The sequence below is a fragment of the Chiloscyllium plagiosum genome, chromosome 48, assembly GCF_004010195.1.
Source record: "Chiloscyllium plagiosum isolate BGI_BamShark_2017 chromosome 48, ASM401019v2, whole genome shotgun sequence".
In the NCBI taxonomy this organism is placed as follows: Eukaryota; Metazoa; Chordata; class Chondrichthyes; order Orectolobiformes; family Hemiscylliidae; genus Chiloscyllium; species Chiloscyllium plagiosum.
Window position 1 is genome coordinate 935,054 of NC_057757.1, and position 19,312 is coordinate 954,365.

The 19,312-nt window shown below is 48.6% G+C and overlaps 1 protein-coding gene across 1 annotated transcript in view; it reads right to left on the reverse strand.

The window, feature by feature from the left end:
* Positions 1–3,615: 3,615 nt before the first annotated feature.
* LOC122544290 (lipoma-preferred partner homolog) overlaps positions 3,616–19,312 on the reverse strand; it is a 23,062-nt gene continuing 7,365 nt past the window's right edge. The window contains exons 2-8 of the mRNA XM_043683370.1: positions 17,622–17,853; positions 12,954–13,111; positions 10,030–10,149; positions 8,592–9,380; positions 6,576–6,696; positions 5,432–5,601; positions 3,616–3,837 (exon numbers count right to left, since the gene is read on the reverse strand). Coding sequence (XP_043539305.1) covers positions 3,631–3,837; positions 5,432–5,601; positions 6,576–6,696; positions 8,592–9,380; positions 10,030–10,149; positions 12,954–13,111; positions 17,622–17,844 — 1,788 coding nt within the window. The 5' untranslated portion in view covers positions 17,845–17,853 and the 3' untranslated portion in view covers positions 3,616–3,630. The remainder of the gene's footprint in view (positions 3,838–5,431; positions 5,602–6,575; positions 6,697–8,591; positions 9,381–10,029; positions 10,150–12,953; positions 13,112–17,621; positions 17,854–19,312) is intronic.

Sequence of the window (19,312 nt, forward strand, 5' to 3'; positions counted from 1 at the left end):
ACTGGTCGGCAATTGTGGGGGAATATTATCTGGTTCGAGTCCCATGCCAAAACATTTCAGCAGCTAACTTAGTGTTAGGCAGAGGGAGTGCCGCACTTCGGAGGGTCAGTGCTGAGGGAGGGCACTGTCAAAGGGTCAGCGCTGAGGGAGTGGACACTATCAGATGGTCAGTGGTGAGGGAGTGGGCACTGCCGGAAGGTCAGTGCTGAGGGAATGCCGCACTGCCGGAAGGTCAGTGCTAGGGAGTGCCGCACTGTCGGAGGGTCAGTGCTGAGGGCGTGGGTACCGTCAGAGGGTCAGTGCTGAGGGAGTGCCGCACTGTCAAGAGAGCAGGTGCTGAGGGTGTGAGCACAGTAGGGGTATCAGTGCTAAGGGAGTGGGCACTGTCGGAGGGTCAATGCTGAGGGAATGCCGCACTGCTGGAAGGTCAGTGTTGAGGGAGTGCCGCACTGTTGGAGGGTCAGTGCTGAGGGAGTGCTGCACTGCCGGAAGGTCAGTGCTGAGGGAATGCCGCACTGTCGGAGAGCAGGTGCTGAGGGTGTGAGCACAGTCGGGGTATCAGTGCTAAGGGAGTGGGCACTGTCGGAGGGTCAATGCTGAGGGAATGCCACACTGCTGGAAGGTCAGTGTTGAGGGAGTGCCGCACTGTTGGAGGGTCAGTGCTGAGGGAGTGCCGCACTGCCGGAAGGTCAGTGCTGAGGGAATGCCGCACTGTCGGAGAGCAGATGCTGAGGGTGTGAGCACAGTCGGGGTATCAGTGCTAAGGGAGTGGGCACTGTCGGAGGGTCAATGCTGAGGGAGTGCCGCACTGTTGGAGGGTCAGTGCTGAGGGAGTGCCGCACTGTCGGAGTGCCGCACTGTCGGAGGGTCAGTGCTGAGGGAGTGGGTACCGTCAGAGGGTCAGTGCTGAGGGCGTCGGTACCGTCAGAGGGTCAATGCTGAGGGAGTGGGCACGGTCGGATGGTCAGTGCTGAGGGACTGCCGCACTGTCGGAGGGTCAGTGCTGAGGGAGCGCCGCACTGTCGGTGGGTCAGTGCTGAGGGAGCGCCGCACTGTCAGAGGGTTCGTGCTGAAACCTCAAGGTGAGTTGCCGTGATATTAAAACACAGTGCCCTCAAGGGCAATGGAAGAGGATTCAATTCTACAGGGAATTGGATGAATATTTGTAAAAAGGGAAAATACAAAAGCTGTAATTTAAGTGAAGGATGAGTTGGGGGAAGAGTGGTTTAAAATTGATCAGATCCATGAATGGGTTAGTACAGGAAGACTGGGTGAAATGGCCTCTACTCTCCAGCCGCTGGAGACAATGAAAAGGTTCTGCAGGTCTCAATGAGGCCCTCAAACATCAGTAACTATCTACCTCACCTCATGTTGTACCTGTCCTCAACAGAATTGTTTGGAGCATTGTATCGGGAGCTTTCCTCTGTATCAAACCTGGTGTTGTACTTGTCCTTTGAGTGTTTAATGGGGGCAGAGTTGAGAGCGCTTTACTTACAGTTTAAAAATAGTAGAGAGAGCTGTAATCTGTACCTAACTCATGATGTACCTGTCCTGGAAATGCTTAGAACAGAGAACATTACAGTGCAGTACAGGCCTTTCAGCCCTTGATGTTGGTCCAACCTGTGGAACCAATCTGAAGCCCATTTAACCTACACTATTGCATTCTTGTCCATATGTTTATCCAATGACCATTTAAATGCCCTTAAAGTTGGCGAGTCTACTTCTATTGCAGGCAGTGCGTTCCACACCCTTACTATTCTCTGAGTGAAGAACCTACCTCTGACATCTGTCCTATATCTTTCACCCCTCAACTTAAAGCCACGTCCCCTCGTGCTAGCCATCACCATCCTAGGAAAAAGACTCCCTGTCCACCCTACCTAACCCTCTGATTACCTTATATGTCTCTATTAAGTCACCTCTCAACCTTCTTCTCTCTAACAAAAACACCCTCAAGTCCCTCAGCCTTTCCTCATAAGACCTTCCCTCTATACCAGGCAACATCCTGGTAAATCTCCTCTGAACCCTTTCCAAAGCTTCCACATCCTTCCTATAATGTGGTGACCAGACATGTATGCAATACTCCAAGTGCAGCCACACCAGAGTTTTGTACAGCTGCAGCATGACCTCATGGCTCTGAAACTCAATCCCTCCACCAATAAAAGCTAACACACAGTATTCCTTCTCAACAACCCTATCAACCTGGGTGGCAATCAGGGATCTATGTACATGAACACTGAGATCTCTCTGCTCAGCCACACCATCAAGAATCTTACCATTAGCCCAGTACTCTGTATTCCTGTTGCTCCTTCCAAAGTGAATCACCGCACACTTTTCCACACTGAACTCCATTTACCACCTGTCAGCCCAGCTCTGCAGCTTACTGATGTCCCTCTGTAACCTACAACATCTTTCAGCACTATTCACAACTGTACCAACCTTAGTGTCAACTGCAAATTTACTAACCCATCCTTCTACACCCTCATCCAGGTCATTTGTAAAAATGACAAACAGCAGTGGCCCCAAAACAGATCCTTGTGGTACCCCACTAGTAACTGAACTCCACAATGAATATTTCCCATCAACCACCACCCTCTGTCATCTTTCAGCTAACCAATTTCTGATCCAAACCACTAAATCACCCTCAATCCCAAGCCTCTGTATTTTGTACAATAGCCTACCATGGGGAACCTTATCAAACACCTTACTGAAATCCACATACACCACATTAACTGCTTTATCCTCATCCACCTGGTCTTCTTCTCAAAGAACTCAATAAGGTTTGTGAGGCATGACCTACCCTTCACAAAACCGTGCTGACTTTCCCTAATCAACTTATTTCTTCCTAGATGATTCTAATCCTTTCCAACACTTTACCCACAACTGAAGTAAGGCCCACTGGTCTATAATTACCAGGGTTGTCTCTTGAACAAGGGGACAATATTTGCTATCCTCCAGTCTTCTGGCACTATTCCTGTAGACAATGACGACATAAAGATTAAAGCCAAAGGCTCTGCAATCTCCTCACTGGCTTCCCAGAGAATCCCAGGGTATTTATCCATTTTCGCACTTCCCAGAATTGCTAACACCACCTCCTTGTGAACCTCAATCCCATCTAGTCTGGTATCCCTGTATCTCAGTATTCTCCTTGACAACAATGTCTTTGTCCAGTGTGAATGCTGATGAAAAATAATCCTTTAGCGCTTCCCCAAATTCCTCGGCTTCCACGCACAATTTCCCACTACTGTCCTTGATTGGCCCTCATCTTTCTCTCGTTATTCTTTTGTTCCTGATATACCTGTAGAAAGCTTTAGGATTTTCCTTGATCCTATCTGCCAACGACTTCTCATGTCCCCTCCTGGTTCTTCTTAGCTCTCTCTTTAGGTCTTTCCTGGAGAACTTGTAACTCTCAAGCGCCCTACCTGAGCCTTCACATCTCATCCTAACATAAGCCTTCTTCCTTTTGATGAGAGATTCAACCTCCTTGCTTGGTGGAGGACAGTGTGGAGGGAAGTTTTACTTTCAGTTGAAAAGAGTAGAGAGTGCTTTACTCAGTGCTAACCATGTGCTGTACCTGTCGTAGGAGTGTTTGATGGAGAGAGTGTTGAGCAAGTTTAAAGAATAGAGAGATCTTTAGTATTTATAACACAGGGCAACGTACATGTGGAAATCCTCAATGCAGTGGATCTGGCTGGTAGCATCCACAGTGAATGGGATCCCATCCAGACACTGGTGACAGACAACACAGGTAAAGCACTGGGGATGATAGGCTCGACCCATAGCTCGCAGGATCCTGTCCATGATAGCTTTGGAGCAAACGGAACACTGTTCCAGAGTGTTCTGTGGGGAAAGATAAAATCACACCATCACACCAAGCCAGCTCAAAGTGCATTCAATACAAGGCCACAGCTCTCAGATTGTCACTCCTTCCCGTTCAGCTGTTCCCATTCCCCACTCTCTTCCCCACCACCGTTCCTTGTCTCCAGCTGCCACTCTCACTGGTTTAAGGCAATCCTTTTTTCCTGGCTGTTAGAACACCTTAAATCAACATGGTTCCACAGGTCTGGGAAGCCAGCCCTCACAGGAGGAGAAAGTGAGGTCTGCAGATGCTGGAGATCAAAGATGAAACTTTATTGCTGGAACAGCACAGCAGGTCAGGCAGCATCCAGGGAACAGGAGATTCGACGTTTCGGGCACAGGCCCTTCTTCACAGGAGCCCAGGCAGACAGGAACTGCTGGTTGAGAGTGCAGTGCTGGAAAAGCACAGCAGGTCAGGTAGCATCCGAGGAGCAGGAGAATCGACGCTTAGAGCATAAAGGAAAGGACTTATGCCCGAAACGTTATACTCATGCTCCTTGGATGCTGCCTGACCTGCTGTGCTTTTCCACCACCGCACTCTCGACTCTGATCTCCAGCACCTGCAGTGCTCACTTTCTCCTCGGGACTGCCGGTGCACCATCTGACAAAGGAATGGCACAGCAAGGTCTCTCAGACACTGGCCAGGCCCACATTCCAGAGCAATGCCAAGAAAGTACTTGACTAAACACTGAATCAACAAGAACAAACTGTGCCTGTACTTTGGGATGAAGTACTTATGGAAGTGTAGTCATTGCTGGAACAGCAGAAACCACCTGCATACAGCACGCTCCCACAAACAGTAAAACAATAATGATCCAGATCATACTTATTTACTTTAGTGACCATGTTTCTGTGGCTCACTGTCACAACAAAACTGGGTTCTGGTGTTGGTGTTCTTGTTAATCAGCACGCAGCCCCCCCATCCTCAGTCAGAATGTTGTGTCAGGATGCAATGTTCACACAGATACAGCGCCTTTTCACTGTGCTGCGAAAAGGAGCAGTAACAAGTAGCAGCCTCTAGAGATCACCGTTGGCCAGTGTTTGGCCATTGTGATGGCTGGCCCTACACACACAGTAACCAGGTCTGTGCTATGTGAGTCAGACAAGGTGCACAGCACATTCACCACATCCAGCTGCATGCTACATACCTCGTAACCAACGGTAGGCTACATGCATGATGCACAGATTGCAACCAACCGAGTACTGTGTACATCATAACTGACGTGCAGTTTGTGCACCGTAACCGGCCACGCGTTCCGCACACCGCAGCTGGCCGCCTGTCCCCCACGCCGTAGACGGCCGCCTGTCCCCCACGCCGTAGACGGCCGCCTGTCCCCCACGCCGTAGACGGCCGCCTGTCCCCCACGCCGTAGACGGCCGCCTGTCCCCTACGCCGTAGACGGCCGCCTGTCCCCCACGCCGTAGACGGCCGCGTGTCCCCTACACCGTAACCGGCCGTGTATTCTGTACACCGTAACCGACTGTGTGTTCTGTACACCGTAACCGACCGTGTGTTCTGTACACCGTAACCGGCCGTGTGTTCTGTACACCGTAACCGGCCGTGTGTGGTACTTACGATGTAACAGGACTCGCAGTATGACTTCTTGTCAATGGCGTAGAAGGGCTGGCCTCTCAATCGGCAGCGGCAGGTCATGCAGGTGAAACAATCGACATGAAAGACTTGGTCCATGGCAATGCAGCCAGTCCCATCTCCAACCACATTCTCCCCACAGCGAGCACAACGTCCTGCCAACGCAAGAATGAACAACGCTCAGAGGCACCAGCAACCACAGCAAGAAGAATCAATAACGTACAACTGACTGCCAACCAGACTGACCAAATAACTAACGAGCTAAGGGAACTCCTTCCCTTTAACCCTGGTACGGGTGGGGAATGGGCTGGGGGGAATGCATAAACATTTGATTTCTTCACCACTACATAACCTTAATGGTTAAGAACTATCGAGTCATTCTTGAACTGATCAGGCTCCAGCTCTGGCTGGGCTCTGATGAAAAACCACCACAATTGAAACATTACCTCTGCTTTCACCCTAGACGCTGCCAGACCCTCAGAGTTCAACCAACAATTCCTGTTGCTGCTCCCTGCCCCATCCGTTCTGCTTTAGACAGCGAGATTACAACACTGCAAGGGACCATTGAGATCACTCAGCCTGTACTAGCCCCTCGAAAGCTATCCAGTGAAGACCCACCCACCCACAGGCCTTACTCCCACAAACCTTACAAATACTTCCCCATTGGTATTTATCCCACTCCTTTTTGGAACTTCCAACTGAATCTATTTTCACTGTTCCAGATCCTACCCTCACTTTCATCTGGTTTACCAGGGCAGCAATTGGCCCTTCATGATAGAGATGAGAAGAACGTTTTTTTCCCCTCCTCTCAGAGGGTGGTGTGGCTTGTGATTGTGTTCCAATCACAAAAATGATATCTGGTCGGCATGGACGGGTTGGACCAAAGGGTCTGTTTCCATGCTGTGCATCTCTATGACTCTTCACGTTAAAGAATTCCCATCTTGCCCTTGGGTTCTCCTGCCGATTCTCTTCACTATTTGTCCCTTTGTTTCCCGATCCTTCTGCTGCTGGGGTCAGTTTATCCTGATTCCACTTCCTCAGCTAGGACGGTGTGTGCTATTCATGCACCTCCCCTCCCCGCACAACCTTTCACCCCCACCCCCTTCCACGCTACATGCGGGACACTCACCGAAATACTCCTCGGTCGGGGGGTTGTTCATGTCGTGGACCAGTTTCTTGGTGATCTGATCGAGCTCTTCCTCTGGCCTGCTGACTTGGGCCTGACCCCCTGCAGGAGGTCCGCATGGCGCCTGAGGACAGCAGAGACATTACTGACGTGAAGAGACGGTCTGGAAGCAGTGTCCACTATTTGAAAGCCTCATTGACCCCAATGCTACTGCCTCACTACACTGCACGGATGCACACCTGGACTTTATCCCTACCACTTTCTTGCCCCGATGTAACTGGTTTCCTTCAGCCATTCGTGCTGTCTTGGGCAGCAGTTACTGCCCCTGAACTGAATGGCTGATGAGGCCGGGGGGTTGTTCACAAACACCACGCTCACTGTAAGGATGTGTGGAGGCCAGGCTGGGTAAAAGTAATCAGATGGGCTTTCACAGCAACTGTCAACAGTTTCCCATGCACCATTCCCGAGAATTGCTTTCACTTCCAGAATATTTCTGCATTCAGATATTGGTTGGTCTCAGTACTTAGGCTTGAGGCTGGGCTTCTGGATTACTCATCCAGCAACACTGTCTCTACGTCAAATGTCTCTCTTTGTCAATCTCACCTTGTGGGTGGGGGTGGGGGGGGGCGAAAAAAGAGTTCCAGACTTGCCCTGCCCTTTGTGTGAGGGAGTGCTCACTGACATCATCCCTGGTTCCAGATCCCACCCTCACCTTCATCTGGTTTACCAGGGCAACAATTGGCCCTTGACGACAGAGATGAGAAGAACTTTCTTTTCCCCTCTCAGAGGGTTATGTGGCTCTGGAACACTCTGCTTCAGAAGGCAGTGAAGATGGGGGTGACTGAATATATTTCAGAGCAGGGTGGGTTAATTCCTGTTGTACAGAGGGTTCCAAGGTTATGGAAGTGCAAGCCGGGAATGTGGAATTCCAGATCAGCCAATCCCAGGAACCCTGCTGTCCTTACCTGTCTGGGCCGCATGTGACTCCAGATCCATAGCCATGTGGTTAAATAACCCAGCAACCTGTAAGCTATTTCAGCCAACTTAACAACTGAACTGTAGAGCATAAGGGGAGACCACTTGGCCCATCCAATCTGTACTTGCTATTTTGAAAGAGCTATTGAATTATCTATAACCTAGCTCCTTTCCTCTTTAGCTGTACAATTTTTACCCTTACAAATAATTTCCCAAATTGCTTTTGAGAGTTCCCATTGAATCTGTTTTCATCAACTTTTCAGGCAACCCTCCAGATCAAAGCAACTCACCACATCAAACAAATTCTCAAGTGCCCCTGGAGTTCTTTTGCTCATTCTCTTCAATCTGTGCTCCCATGCGAGCTCCTGACCTTCCTGTCACTGGCACCCTCACTACATCCTAACCCCGATCAGACCTGACCAGCACCACCCTTAGCTCATCATACACAGCTTCCTGTAAGGCCGACGGCTAATAGCAGAGCAAGCACAAATCTGGACTGAACACAAACCGAAGCTCATTCAAACCGCTGCTCTTCATCTCCCTGGTTATCAGTTACCACCTTCCCTTCATCATTCAAAACCCTCCACGCATACACCCCTCCCTATCTCTATAATCCCCTCCAGCCCCTCCCTATCTCTATAATCCCCTCCAGCCCCTACACCCCCTCCCTATCTCTGTAACCCCCTCCAGCCCCTACACCCCCTCCCTATTTCTGTAACCTCCTGCAGTCCCACAAACCTCTCTGCCTCTGTAAACTCTTCCAATTCCAGCCTCTTTGACCATCCCCCGATTCCCATCACTCCATCATTGCTGGCCATGCCTTCAGCTGCCTGGGTCCAGAGCTCTGGCATTCCCTCCCGAAACTCTCCATCTCTCTCTCTCTCTCTCCTCCTTTTAAATACTCTGAAAACCACGTTTTTGGTCACCTATCCTAATATCAACCTTGTGCAACTATGTCAAATGTCCTTCCACACTCGCTCCTGTGAAGCACATTAAAGATTTCCTTTCTAACAGGCACATTGCAGTGGGTGGACCTGGTCTTACCTTCAGGTGGTGACTGGTGTTGGTTGGTGGAGGTGGCGGTGGTGGAGGGGGTAGTTCCTCACTGTAACTGCCCTTCTTGTTTCCTAATGGCTGGTATGCCTGTCCTGGCAATTTGGAGCCTCCTCCATAGAAGGAGTGCTCCGGTTTCCTGGCATTCCCGTACATTCCCTCAGGGCCGTAGGACGTGTCCGGGAGGCTGGGAGATCCCCCAAAGTGGGCAGGTGGGTACCAGTTCGGAGAGGCCTGGGGGGGCTCTGGGGCCTGAGGGACTGAAACGTATGCCAGCTCGGGATACCTGTGCTGTTGGGTTCGGTAGGCCGGCTCAGGGTGCTGGTGAAAGTAGGAGGGGGAGATCTGTCGTGGTGGGGGAGGCGCATAGGCTTGCTCGGCCTGGCGACCGGGCTGGGTGTAATTTAGCACTGGCTGGGCCACTTTGACCTGCACGTTGAAGGCTGGGCCCGTGGATGTCGAGGCTGTGGTGTAGGAAGCTGCCACAGGCTGAGGGTACGGTCTCGGAACAGAGGCTGAAGTGTAGGCCCCAGCCTGAGGCGAGGAGGCAGTGTTGTAGGCCCCAGGATGTGCTGAGGTGCTATAGGCTGGAGGGTGGGAGGTGTTGCCATAGGCAACTGGCCTAGAGGCAGAGTAGGCCTCAGCCTGCCCTGGTGCCTTTGTTGTCATGGTAACAGACGGCTGAGCCATGGGTTTGTACGTGGGCAGTTGTTTGGCTGGAATGTTGGCTGGTTGGGAATGATAGGGAGTCATGCCTGGAGCAATGCTACTGTCATAATTCTGCAAAAGAAAACAAAAATAAAGTGTTAGAGGCTTAAGAAAAATAATTACATTCCCAATTAGAGAATAACAGTTACAATCCAAAGTCAAATCAGTCTCATGACAACTCTGTAACTGCCACTGACCATTTTCTCTGAATCAAAGGGCACTTTGATCTTATGATCCCATTAATCCTTTGGCCCTCAAGGTCAAAAACTTTAACCCTGTTAACCTTAGATCAGACTGACCTAGTGCCCCTCTAGGCCCTGGCTAACCAAAGACCTGAGGCACCCATCAACTCGGTTATCCTATCGTCCTCACTGACATGGTGTCGCTGTTAAAATAAATCCACACACGTGGGTATCCCATCACCATATCACCCTTTATTTACATTGACACTAATCCAGCCCTCTCAGAGTCACCTCTCAGAATGAACAGAATGTCTGACACTTCTGCTCTTATCTGTCAACCAGGGCTGAGGTCCAACTGGCTGACTTTGTCACAATCTCTACACGTGTCTCCCATCGACACAGTGCCCTTCTGACCCTCATCCACAATGTGATTCCAGGCCATCTTGGCTTGGCGACCCATACTGAGCCGATGGCCTAGTGAGCCCCCTGACCCCGATGGCCTGAAACTCCCAGAGAACCTTCAGCTGCTGTCCTCTCACCTGTCTAGTCCGGGGTTGGAACGGTGAGTTATTCTCCATATCAGCCAACATGCTGGTCAACGAGTCAATCTCTGCGTCGATACTTGAGGGGCGATTCACAGGCTTCTCCAGAGGCCTTGTCTGTAAAACAAGACAGGGTTAAAGAGACATTTCCTGGTGTAGAAACTGTCTGGGTTGGCGGTGGGGAGTATCGATTGACCCTACACAGGGTCAGTTCAGCTAACGTTCAATTAACACCCAACCAATTGACCCTGCTCTTATCTCACAACTCCTCAAATGCTTACCCTTCTCCAATACAAGTGACTTGCATTTCGAAAATGCCTTTTGTTACCTCATGACACGTGAGGCAATTCACAGTAACTGGTGTTTCTTTGTGGTCACTCTTATACTGCTAGAAGTGTGGTGGCCGGTTTGCGCACAGCAAGCTTCCACAAATAGCAAAATGATAATGGCCACCTAATTTTTTTTGGCAATGTTGTTTCAAGGACAAACAGAAGACCCAGGACACTGAGGAGAGGATCTCAACTCATCCCCTGACCGACTCTTCTATAAAATAGCGGCCACTCAATATTTTTGCATTAACCTGGGAGAACAAACTGGGGCTTGGCCTCACCCAAAAGAGAGACAATGCGGTACTCTGTTTGGGGAACATGTATTTTTGGCTTTTAAGAACTGGAATATGGAACTGTTTGGACATTACTAGGTTGCAGGGGGTTTGCCATTTGACTTCTTGGGAGTCAGAAATGAAAGACAACTGTCAACTGGGGTAAGGCTAGGTCACTGAACCTGAAATGTTAACTTTGATTTCTCTTCACAGATACTGCCAGACCTGTTGAGTTTTCCAGCAACTTCTGCTTTTGTTGCCAATTATTTGCTGTTTAGTGACAAAGCAAATAGTTTTGAGTGGAGATATCCCCAAAGCTTTTAAAAAGCCATACAAGATGGGTTTATGGCCTTAATTGCTGACAAACACTTTTGGAAACTGTCCTGTAGTGGAGTCTCAGGTAGATAGGATAGTGAAGAAGGCATTTGGTATGCTTTCCTTTATTGGTCAGAGTGTTGAGTACAGGAGTTGGGAGGTCATGTTGCGGCTGTACAAGACGTTGGTTAGGTCACTGTTGGAATATTGCACGCAATTCTGGTCTGCTTCCTATCGGAAAGATGTTGTGAAACTTGAAAGGGTTCAGAAAAGATTTACAAGGATGTTGCCAGGGTTGGAGGATCTGAGCTATAGGGAGAGGTTGAACAGGCTGGGGCTGTTTTCCCTGGAGCATCGGAGGTTGAGGGGTGACCTTATAGAGGTTTATAAAATCATGAGGGACATGGATAGGGTAAATAGGCAAGGTCTTTTTCCTGGGGGGTCGGGGAGTCCAGAACTAGAGGGCATAGGTTTAGGGAGAGAGGGGAAACTTTTTCACGCAGAGGGTGATACGTGTATGGAATGAACTGCCAGAGGAAGTGGTGGAGGCTGGTACAATTGCAACATTGAAAAGACTTCTGGATGGGTATATGAATAGGAAGGGTTTGGAGGGATATGGGCCGGGTGCTGGCAGGTGGGACTAGATTGGGTTGGGATATCTGCTCGGAATGGATGGACTGGACCGAAAGGTCTGTTTCCGTGCTGTACATCTCTATGACTCTTAAGTACTGAGGATTGGACTTCCTCACATAAACAGATGGGGAGATCGGGGGCTGGGGGATTGTCAATTCAAGATTGAGAATAAGATTTTGGTTGGGAGTAAAGATAAGGCACCAAACAAGGTAGATTCAGATTCGCCATGTTTAAACTGAATGCGAGGACAGGCTAGAGGGTCTGAAAGGCCTCATCCTGCTCCTGAAATCTTCCCACAATTATTCGTTCCAATGTAAAAACGGAGCTTCATTACCTTTAATAAAGTCTGTCTGTTCTGAAGATCATCAAGACAATGCTGTTATTATTTGGGAAGGAAGCTATTCTTAATATCAAAGTAAGAATCAATCAGTAACAGTTTTTAAAAATCTGAAGCACCGTGGATGCTGGAAATCTGAAACAAAAACTGAAATTGCTGAAGAAACTCAGCAGGTCTAGCAGCATCTGTGGAGAGAAAGCAAAGTTAATGTTATGGTACCAGTGACCCTTCTTCAGAACTGATGGTTACTGTCACTTGGTCACAGGGCCCAAAACATTAGATTAGATTAGGTTCCCTACAGCATGGAAACAGGCCCTTCGGCCCAACAAGTCCACACCGACCCTCTGAAGAGCAACCCACCCAGACCTATTCCCCTACATTTACCCCTGACTAATGTACCTAACACTATGGGCAATTTAGCATTGCCAATTCACCTAAGCTGCACATCTTTGGACTATGGGAGGAAACCGGAGCACCTGGAGGAAACCCATGCAGACACGGGGAGAATGTGCAAACTCCACACAGACAGTTGCCCGAGGTGGAAATTGAATCCAGGCCCCTGGCGCTGTGAGGCAGCAGTGCTAACCACTGAGCCACCCTACTTTCTCTGCCATAGATGCTGACAAGCAGTTTTTAGCTGTTTAAAATGGCTCCCTCCTTCATGTGCTCACAGTTATCACTGAATACAGTCTGAATGGATCCTTAAGACCTAATATAATGAGGGAACAATTGATGGATACATTAAGTAAGGGTTAATTGGATGTGAATTTGTTTTTAAAAAATATAGGGAGCTAGTAATCAGGGCTGGGGATAGAGTTTTAAGGAATATGATTAACTGAAATAAAGCTCTCACTAAAACGTAGACATGGACTCTGTTTAAAATCCAGTTTATTTTCTACTATCTAATGCACACACTGCAATAATTCAGTATGCGCTGCCGACCAGAGTCGAACAGCCTTGTTGTTACCCTGTCCACTGCCTCAGCTGGAAGACAGCCATGTGAATTCAGCTCCCCATCCATGGTGGGATCCTCACCTGTGTCTCATGGGGCACCTGTGGTTGTGCCTGACTCCATGACACAGGGGTCCGCTCCTCCCTGGCTCCTGACCCCGGGGGGTAGCGATGCTCAGCAGACATGGTTGTCGAGGGCTGGAACAACCCAGAACCTTCGGCAGGCGCCTGCAATTCTAGTCCTGTCGGAAAAGACCAGGAGTGTGATTATCAGAGTGTTCCCTGTGGCCATGGAATTGTGTGATGTGTTTGGGGCATGCAAGTGTGTGTGCGGTCTGTATGTATGTATGGGCACATGGATACGTATGTACATGTGTGGGCATCTCTACGTTTGTGGTGTGGGAGCCTGTGTGTAGGACATTGTGTGCACATGTGGGACATATTTCTCATTCTCCAGCCACAGCACAATTCCTCAAAAACCTCTCAAACCCCAGCTACCATTGTAATATAGAGATCACATATTTTATACAGCAAGCTCCCACATGAAAAGCAACAATTAATGATACAGGATGAGGAATAAACATTTGCCCATGACAACAGGAAAAGCAGCTTTTCATAGAAACAGAAACTCTGTGTAGGAGCAGGCCGTTCGATCCCTCAAGCCCACTCCACCATTCATCATGATCACTTTGCTCAGTACTCTAGTCCTCCCATAGACCATGTTGCATTTAGCTATTCTACCTCCTCCTTGAGAACACAATGCTTCGGCCTCAACCACCTTCTATGGTCATGAATTCCACAGGCTGTCCACTCTCTGGGGGAAGAAATCTCTCCTTATCTCAGTCTTTAAACGTTTACCCCTTATCCTTAAGCTACAAGCCTGGTTTTGGACTACCTCACCATCAGGGACACCCTTCCTGTCTCTAACCTGTCTAGACCTGGTAGAATTTTACAGGTTTTGGCCTCAACTGTGATCTTGGCTTCATGTCGTGCGACATGTGACCCCACCGTACTGTTTCTGTATCTATAAAATCTTCCTTACTCTCCTGTTTCGACACCATCACCTTGATATGTTGTTAGGATTGCTCTGCCTTAAATAGTTTGTACTGTTTGGATTACTTGCCATTTTGGTTAGACCCTCAACTCTAATACCCACCATGTAATTCCAGCCACTTGGTTTGTCTCCAGCACCACCTTGTTTTCATTTTTCTTGTGATTATCTCTCTGCCTCAATTAATTGGATTATAGTTCATCCCCTTACCTTGCTATTCAGCTGTTGACACTTTTAATCACCTGCAGTGACTTATCATTCAATCTGTCTTAACTCCATTCACACCATTCGGATGATCTTTTGATCTCTCCGCTATAAATTCTGTGTCTATGTGCCACTCTGCACTTCACCTCCCGATGATGGGGCAGCACTCTGAAAGCTTGTGAGTTCAAATAAATCTGTTGGACTATAACCTGGTATCGCGTCACTTCTGCCCCTCAGCGCTAACCCTCCGACAGTGCGGCGTTCTCTCAGCGCTGACCCTCCGACAGTGTGGAGCTCCCTCAGCGCTGACCCTCCGACAGTGCGGAGCTCCCTCAGCGCTGACCCTCCGACAGTACGGTGCTCCCTCAGTACTGACCCTCCGATCGTGCCCACTCCCTCAGCCCTGATCCTCTGACAGTGCGGCGCTCCCTCAGTGCTGACCCTCCGACAGTGCGGCGCTCCCTCAGTGCTGACCCTCCGACAGTACGGTGCTCCCTCAGTACTGACCCTCCGACAGTACGGTGCTCCCTCAGCACTGATCCTCTGACAGTGTGGCACTCCCTCAGTACTGACCCTCCGACAGTGCAGTGCTCCCTCAGCACTGACCCTTTGACAGTGTGGCACTCCCTCAGTACTGACCCTTCAATGTTGCAGTGCTCCCTCAGCACTAGCAACTGAGGCACTGCTCTGGATTGAGTGTTGAAGTGTGGTGTGGAACTTTGCTCAGCACCTTCAATCCAACAGGCAAAAGTCTTAGCAACTGATCCTCCTTTATGTAAACATTCACTACTGGAATTTCAACTGCCTTGGGAGAATGGGAAGCTTTTTGAGTGTTCTGCAAACCTAATGCAGGAGGAACCTGGGATAAGGGCGGGATGATGAATCACCATAAGCTAAAACAGCAGCCTTTTTGATTTCATTGGGAAAGCAGGCTTACTGGGTTGGAACTGACAGCTAGCCTCAGAGTGCGTCATCCCTTCAATCTCTGCACACAATTTCTTCAATCTCTGCATGTCCTTGTAAGGAAAGCGATTCCTTTAGCAGAAGTGGAATTTTCCAGACATGCCAAGGGGATTAACCCTTGCAGAACTAAGCACAGAAACCACCTGTGTATACTGCTGACTTGCACAGTTCACCATCTTTGCCTGGCAAGCCTACTTGGAGCTGGCCAACTTCAGCTATCAGCTTATCCTCCAATCATTGGCTCGTTGCTTGTCCAAGAGGGAAAAATATGTCAGTAACATCCTCGAATCCGGATAGTGCTCCAGTCTCTCCAAGGGGTGGGAGCTAGTGCTAAGCAGAATCCAGGATAACACAGGGGAAATATTTCAGTTCTTTAACTTTAAATGAAGTCTGAAAATTCCAAAAACAATTCCAAATGAAACCATGACGACAGGGATAGGTCCAAAATTGGGGAAGGGAAAGCTTAGGCATGCCAGCACAGTCCAACGCACGCACATACATGTCGTAGACACAGACATATACACGCATTCAGACATTGGCAAGACATGTACATGCACATAGGGACATGAATGCAAACACACACGTGGACACAGACACACACAGATGCCAACAGACATGTGCATGCACACACAAAGATACACAGACAAATCAACATTTGGGTGGATGTAAAAGAAATCCCATGGCACTACTGCAAAGAGGGAATTCCCCCACAACCTTGGGGCAATACTTACCTCTCAACCAACATCTTTGAAAAATGATCTGATCATTTGCTCAAAGTTGCTTGAGAGGGCTTGTCATGCACAAACTGACTGCCCCATTTCTACATTACAACAGCAACTACAATTCAAGAAGACCTACATTGGCTGCAAGGCGCTTTCAGTTACCCTGAGATGGTGAAAGGCACTATAGAAATGAAAATCTGTTATTTTTGTGTTGGGATAGAGATAGGTCAGAGTTAGAATCCAGACCACTTGACACAGTGTCTAGTTCCTGTTGCCTACCCCCAAATAAAGTAAAAATTCATCCAGCCTCTTGTGTAATGGCTTCACCTATTTCTAACAAGTTGATAAAACTGGCCCCTGCTCCAAATGTGTGTTCCAATGGCATCAAGAACATAAGAAAAAGGATTGGCAATAGGCAGTTCAGTCTCTCAAGATTGTTCTACCATTCAAATACAATCAGGGCTAATTTTGGGCTTCAATTCTCCTTTACTGTCCACTCCCCAAATCTCTCGATTCCCTGATTCTCTGTTCAGCCCAGCCTTAAACATATTTAATGTTGGAGCATTCATAACCTTTTGGTGTAGAGAATTTGAAAGATTCCCAACAACCTGTGTGAAGAAATCTCTCCTCATCTAATCCTCAATGGGTCAGCCTCCATTGTAATTTCTCAGATACTGAAATGGTATATATAATGAACACACGGTGAACGTTTTAGATTTAGATTAGGTTAGATTACTTACAGTGTGGAAACAGGCCCTTCGGCCCAACAAGTCCATCCCGACCCTCCGAAGAGAAACCCACCCAGACCCATTCCCCTACATGTACCCCTTCAGCTAACACTACGGGCAATTTAGCATGGCCAATTCACCTAACCTGCACATTTTCTGGAGTGTGGGAGGACACCGGAGCACCTGGTGGAAACCCACGCAGACACGGGGAGTATGTGCAACCTCCACACAGACAGTTGCCTGAGGTGGGAATTGAACCTGGGTCTCTGGCGCTGTGAAGCAGCAATGCTAACCACTGTGCCACCGTGCCGCCCAGGATGTCGATACTGAAACTGAACACAGAAGGAGCAAGTCAGCATTCAGACATGGTTTGGCATTAATATGAACAACTTCAGCAAGAGAGAATCTAACCGTCTCCCCGTAACAGTCAATGGCCTTATCACTGCTCAGAAGCCTGTCCCACCATCTACAAGGCACAAGTCAGGAGTGTTATAGAATACTGTCCACTTGTCTGGATGGGTCAGCTCCAACAACATTCAAGAAGCTTGATGCCATCCAGGACAAAGCAATTCACTTGACTGGCATCCCATCCACCAACAACACACATTGGCAGCAGTGGGTATTATCTACACCAGCCACTGCAGTAACTCCCACGGCTCCTTTAACAGCAAGTTCCAAACCCTCAACCATCTCGAAGGAAGAGGGCAGCAGATACGTGGGAACACATCTGCATGCTCCCCTCCGAGCCACTCACCACCCTGACTTGGAACTATATTGCTGTTCCTTCAGTGCCACTGGGTCAAAACCCTGGATCTCCCTTTCGAACAGCCCTGAGGTTGTTCCTATGCCCCAAGGATTACAGTGGGGTTCAAGCAGGCAGCTCACCACCACCTTCTCAAAGGACAATTAGGGATGAGCAAAAAGATGCTAGCCCACCAATGACACCCACATGAAGAGAAATGGGCTCGGCTGATTGCAATAATTGCCCCCAAACACTGAACAGTCCCAGGAGTTTTGCCCTGGCCCAGAGATACAAACAGTAACAGTGAGCTCCTTGACTGGCTGTGTGTGCCACACTGGGTACCTGGTTGCGGTGCTGTGTATCGTACTGGCCCTCCTGCACTCAGATTGCCATTTTGCACTAACAAGGTCTGCTTGGATTTGAGTGCACCGGTGGTGGGTTCGAGTCTCTGCTGCTCCCGGTAAACAGTCGATGCGGAGATGGAGGGCGTGCCCAACACCGGGGCGGGAATGCTTTCCGGAAGGTTACTGCTGCACTTTGGAGGAAGCCAAGTCGGGCTAGACATCACCAAATCCTAAGGGGTCAAACACACACATCATTATTAACTTGCATGTGTGACTCACTAGGAGATGACAGCATCAAATCTCCACCTTTCAAACAACAGAACTGATCAAAATTCAATACCCAGCAATATTCCTTTGCTGCAGTGGTGGAGAGAGAAAGGCTGTGATCCAAGGGGAGGGAAAGGGATTAATGGAGGATTGCAAGACTGGGGGCAGAGAGAGAAAATGAGAAAGCAAGAGACAATAAGAGCAAATGAATGAAACAAGGAAAGCAAGTCGGAGAGAAAAAGGAGGGAGCAAAATAGTTACAGACAGCAAGGAGCAGAGGAGGGAAAGAGCAAAGGGAGAGAAAGTGAAAAGGGAAAAATGGAAAGACAGCATCAGCATGAGGGAGGGAGCAACAGTGTGAGAGAGAGGAGCAAGAGAAGGAGCATGTAAGTGGGAGAGAGGACACAGGAATGTGTGAGAGAATGCATGATAAAGAGGTGCAAGCAAGAGAGTGAAGGACAGAGACAAATTGAGTGAGTGACAGCATGTGAGAAAGATTGAGAGAAAGAAAATGGTGGAAGTGTGTGCAATCTCAGTTTGAAACCCATACAAATTGAAATTTGGAAGTGAGAATGCAGACATCAAATCCTGTCATAAAAACGCCCTTCTCACTCTGCTGTCCCCCTTCCCTCCTGAAGCCCACTTGTCGCAACAGGATAAAAGAATCAAGAAACTTTGACCAACATCTTTCCCATCATCGACAGAAGCACAGCTCCCGAATCCGCCTTCCTCTCTGGAAGTGACTGAACACAGAGAAAAACAATGTGAAGAAAGAATTCCCCTGGAGACTGGAGACCAGGGCCTGAAGGAATCCGCAATTTTACCTAATATGGTGCTGAGATTAACACACGCAGAGCGGGTCAGTGGCATTCAAAAATATAAATCCCTCCCAGCCAAACAAGTGTTGAATCTCTCCACTCTGCCATCAGCGAGTTGAAGCCAGTAGGAAAAACAATTCGGCTGTTTTTACTCTCAACATTTTGTATTCAAGGAACAGGATGCAGGTGGCCCTTGAAAGGAGGAAGAGTGGTTTATGATCAGGACAGCTAATTTGTTTGCTTAAAAATGTCTCTCTCTCCTCCTCCCACAGGAGCTTTTATTCACCAGAACAGGAGTAGGCCATTCCAGCCCTCCAGGCTGTTACATTTGAAAAAAGATGAGCCAATCTGGAGACTAACCCTAACTCCAACCTCGAAAATTCTTTCATTCCAACTGTGACCAATGTGGAGAACAAAATTTGGGGAGGGATTTACAAAAGTTAAAAGCAGAGAGAGAGAGAGAGAAAGAAAGAGAGAGAGAGAGTGAGTGCAAGGAGGCAGTCAGAAAAAGAGCGAGGGGGCATAAGTGAGGTCAACAGAGAAAGGAACTGAGAGGGGCAGAGTGACAGTGAGCAAACTACAGGTCATAAAATAGCGAGCAAGT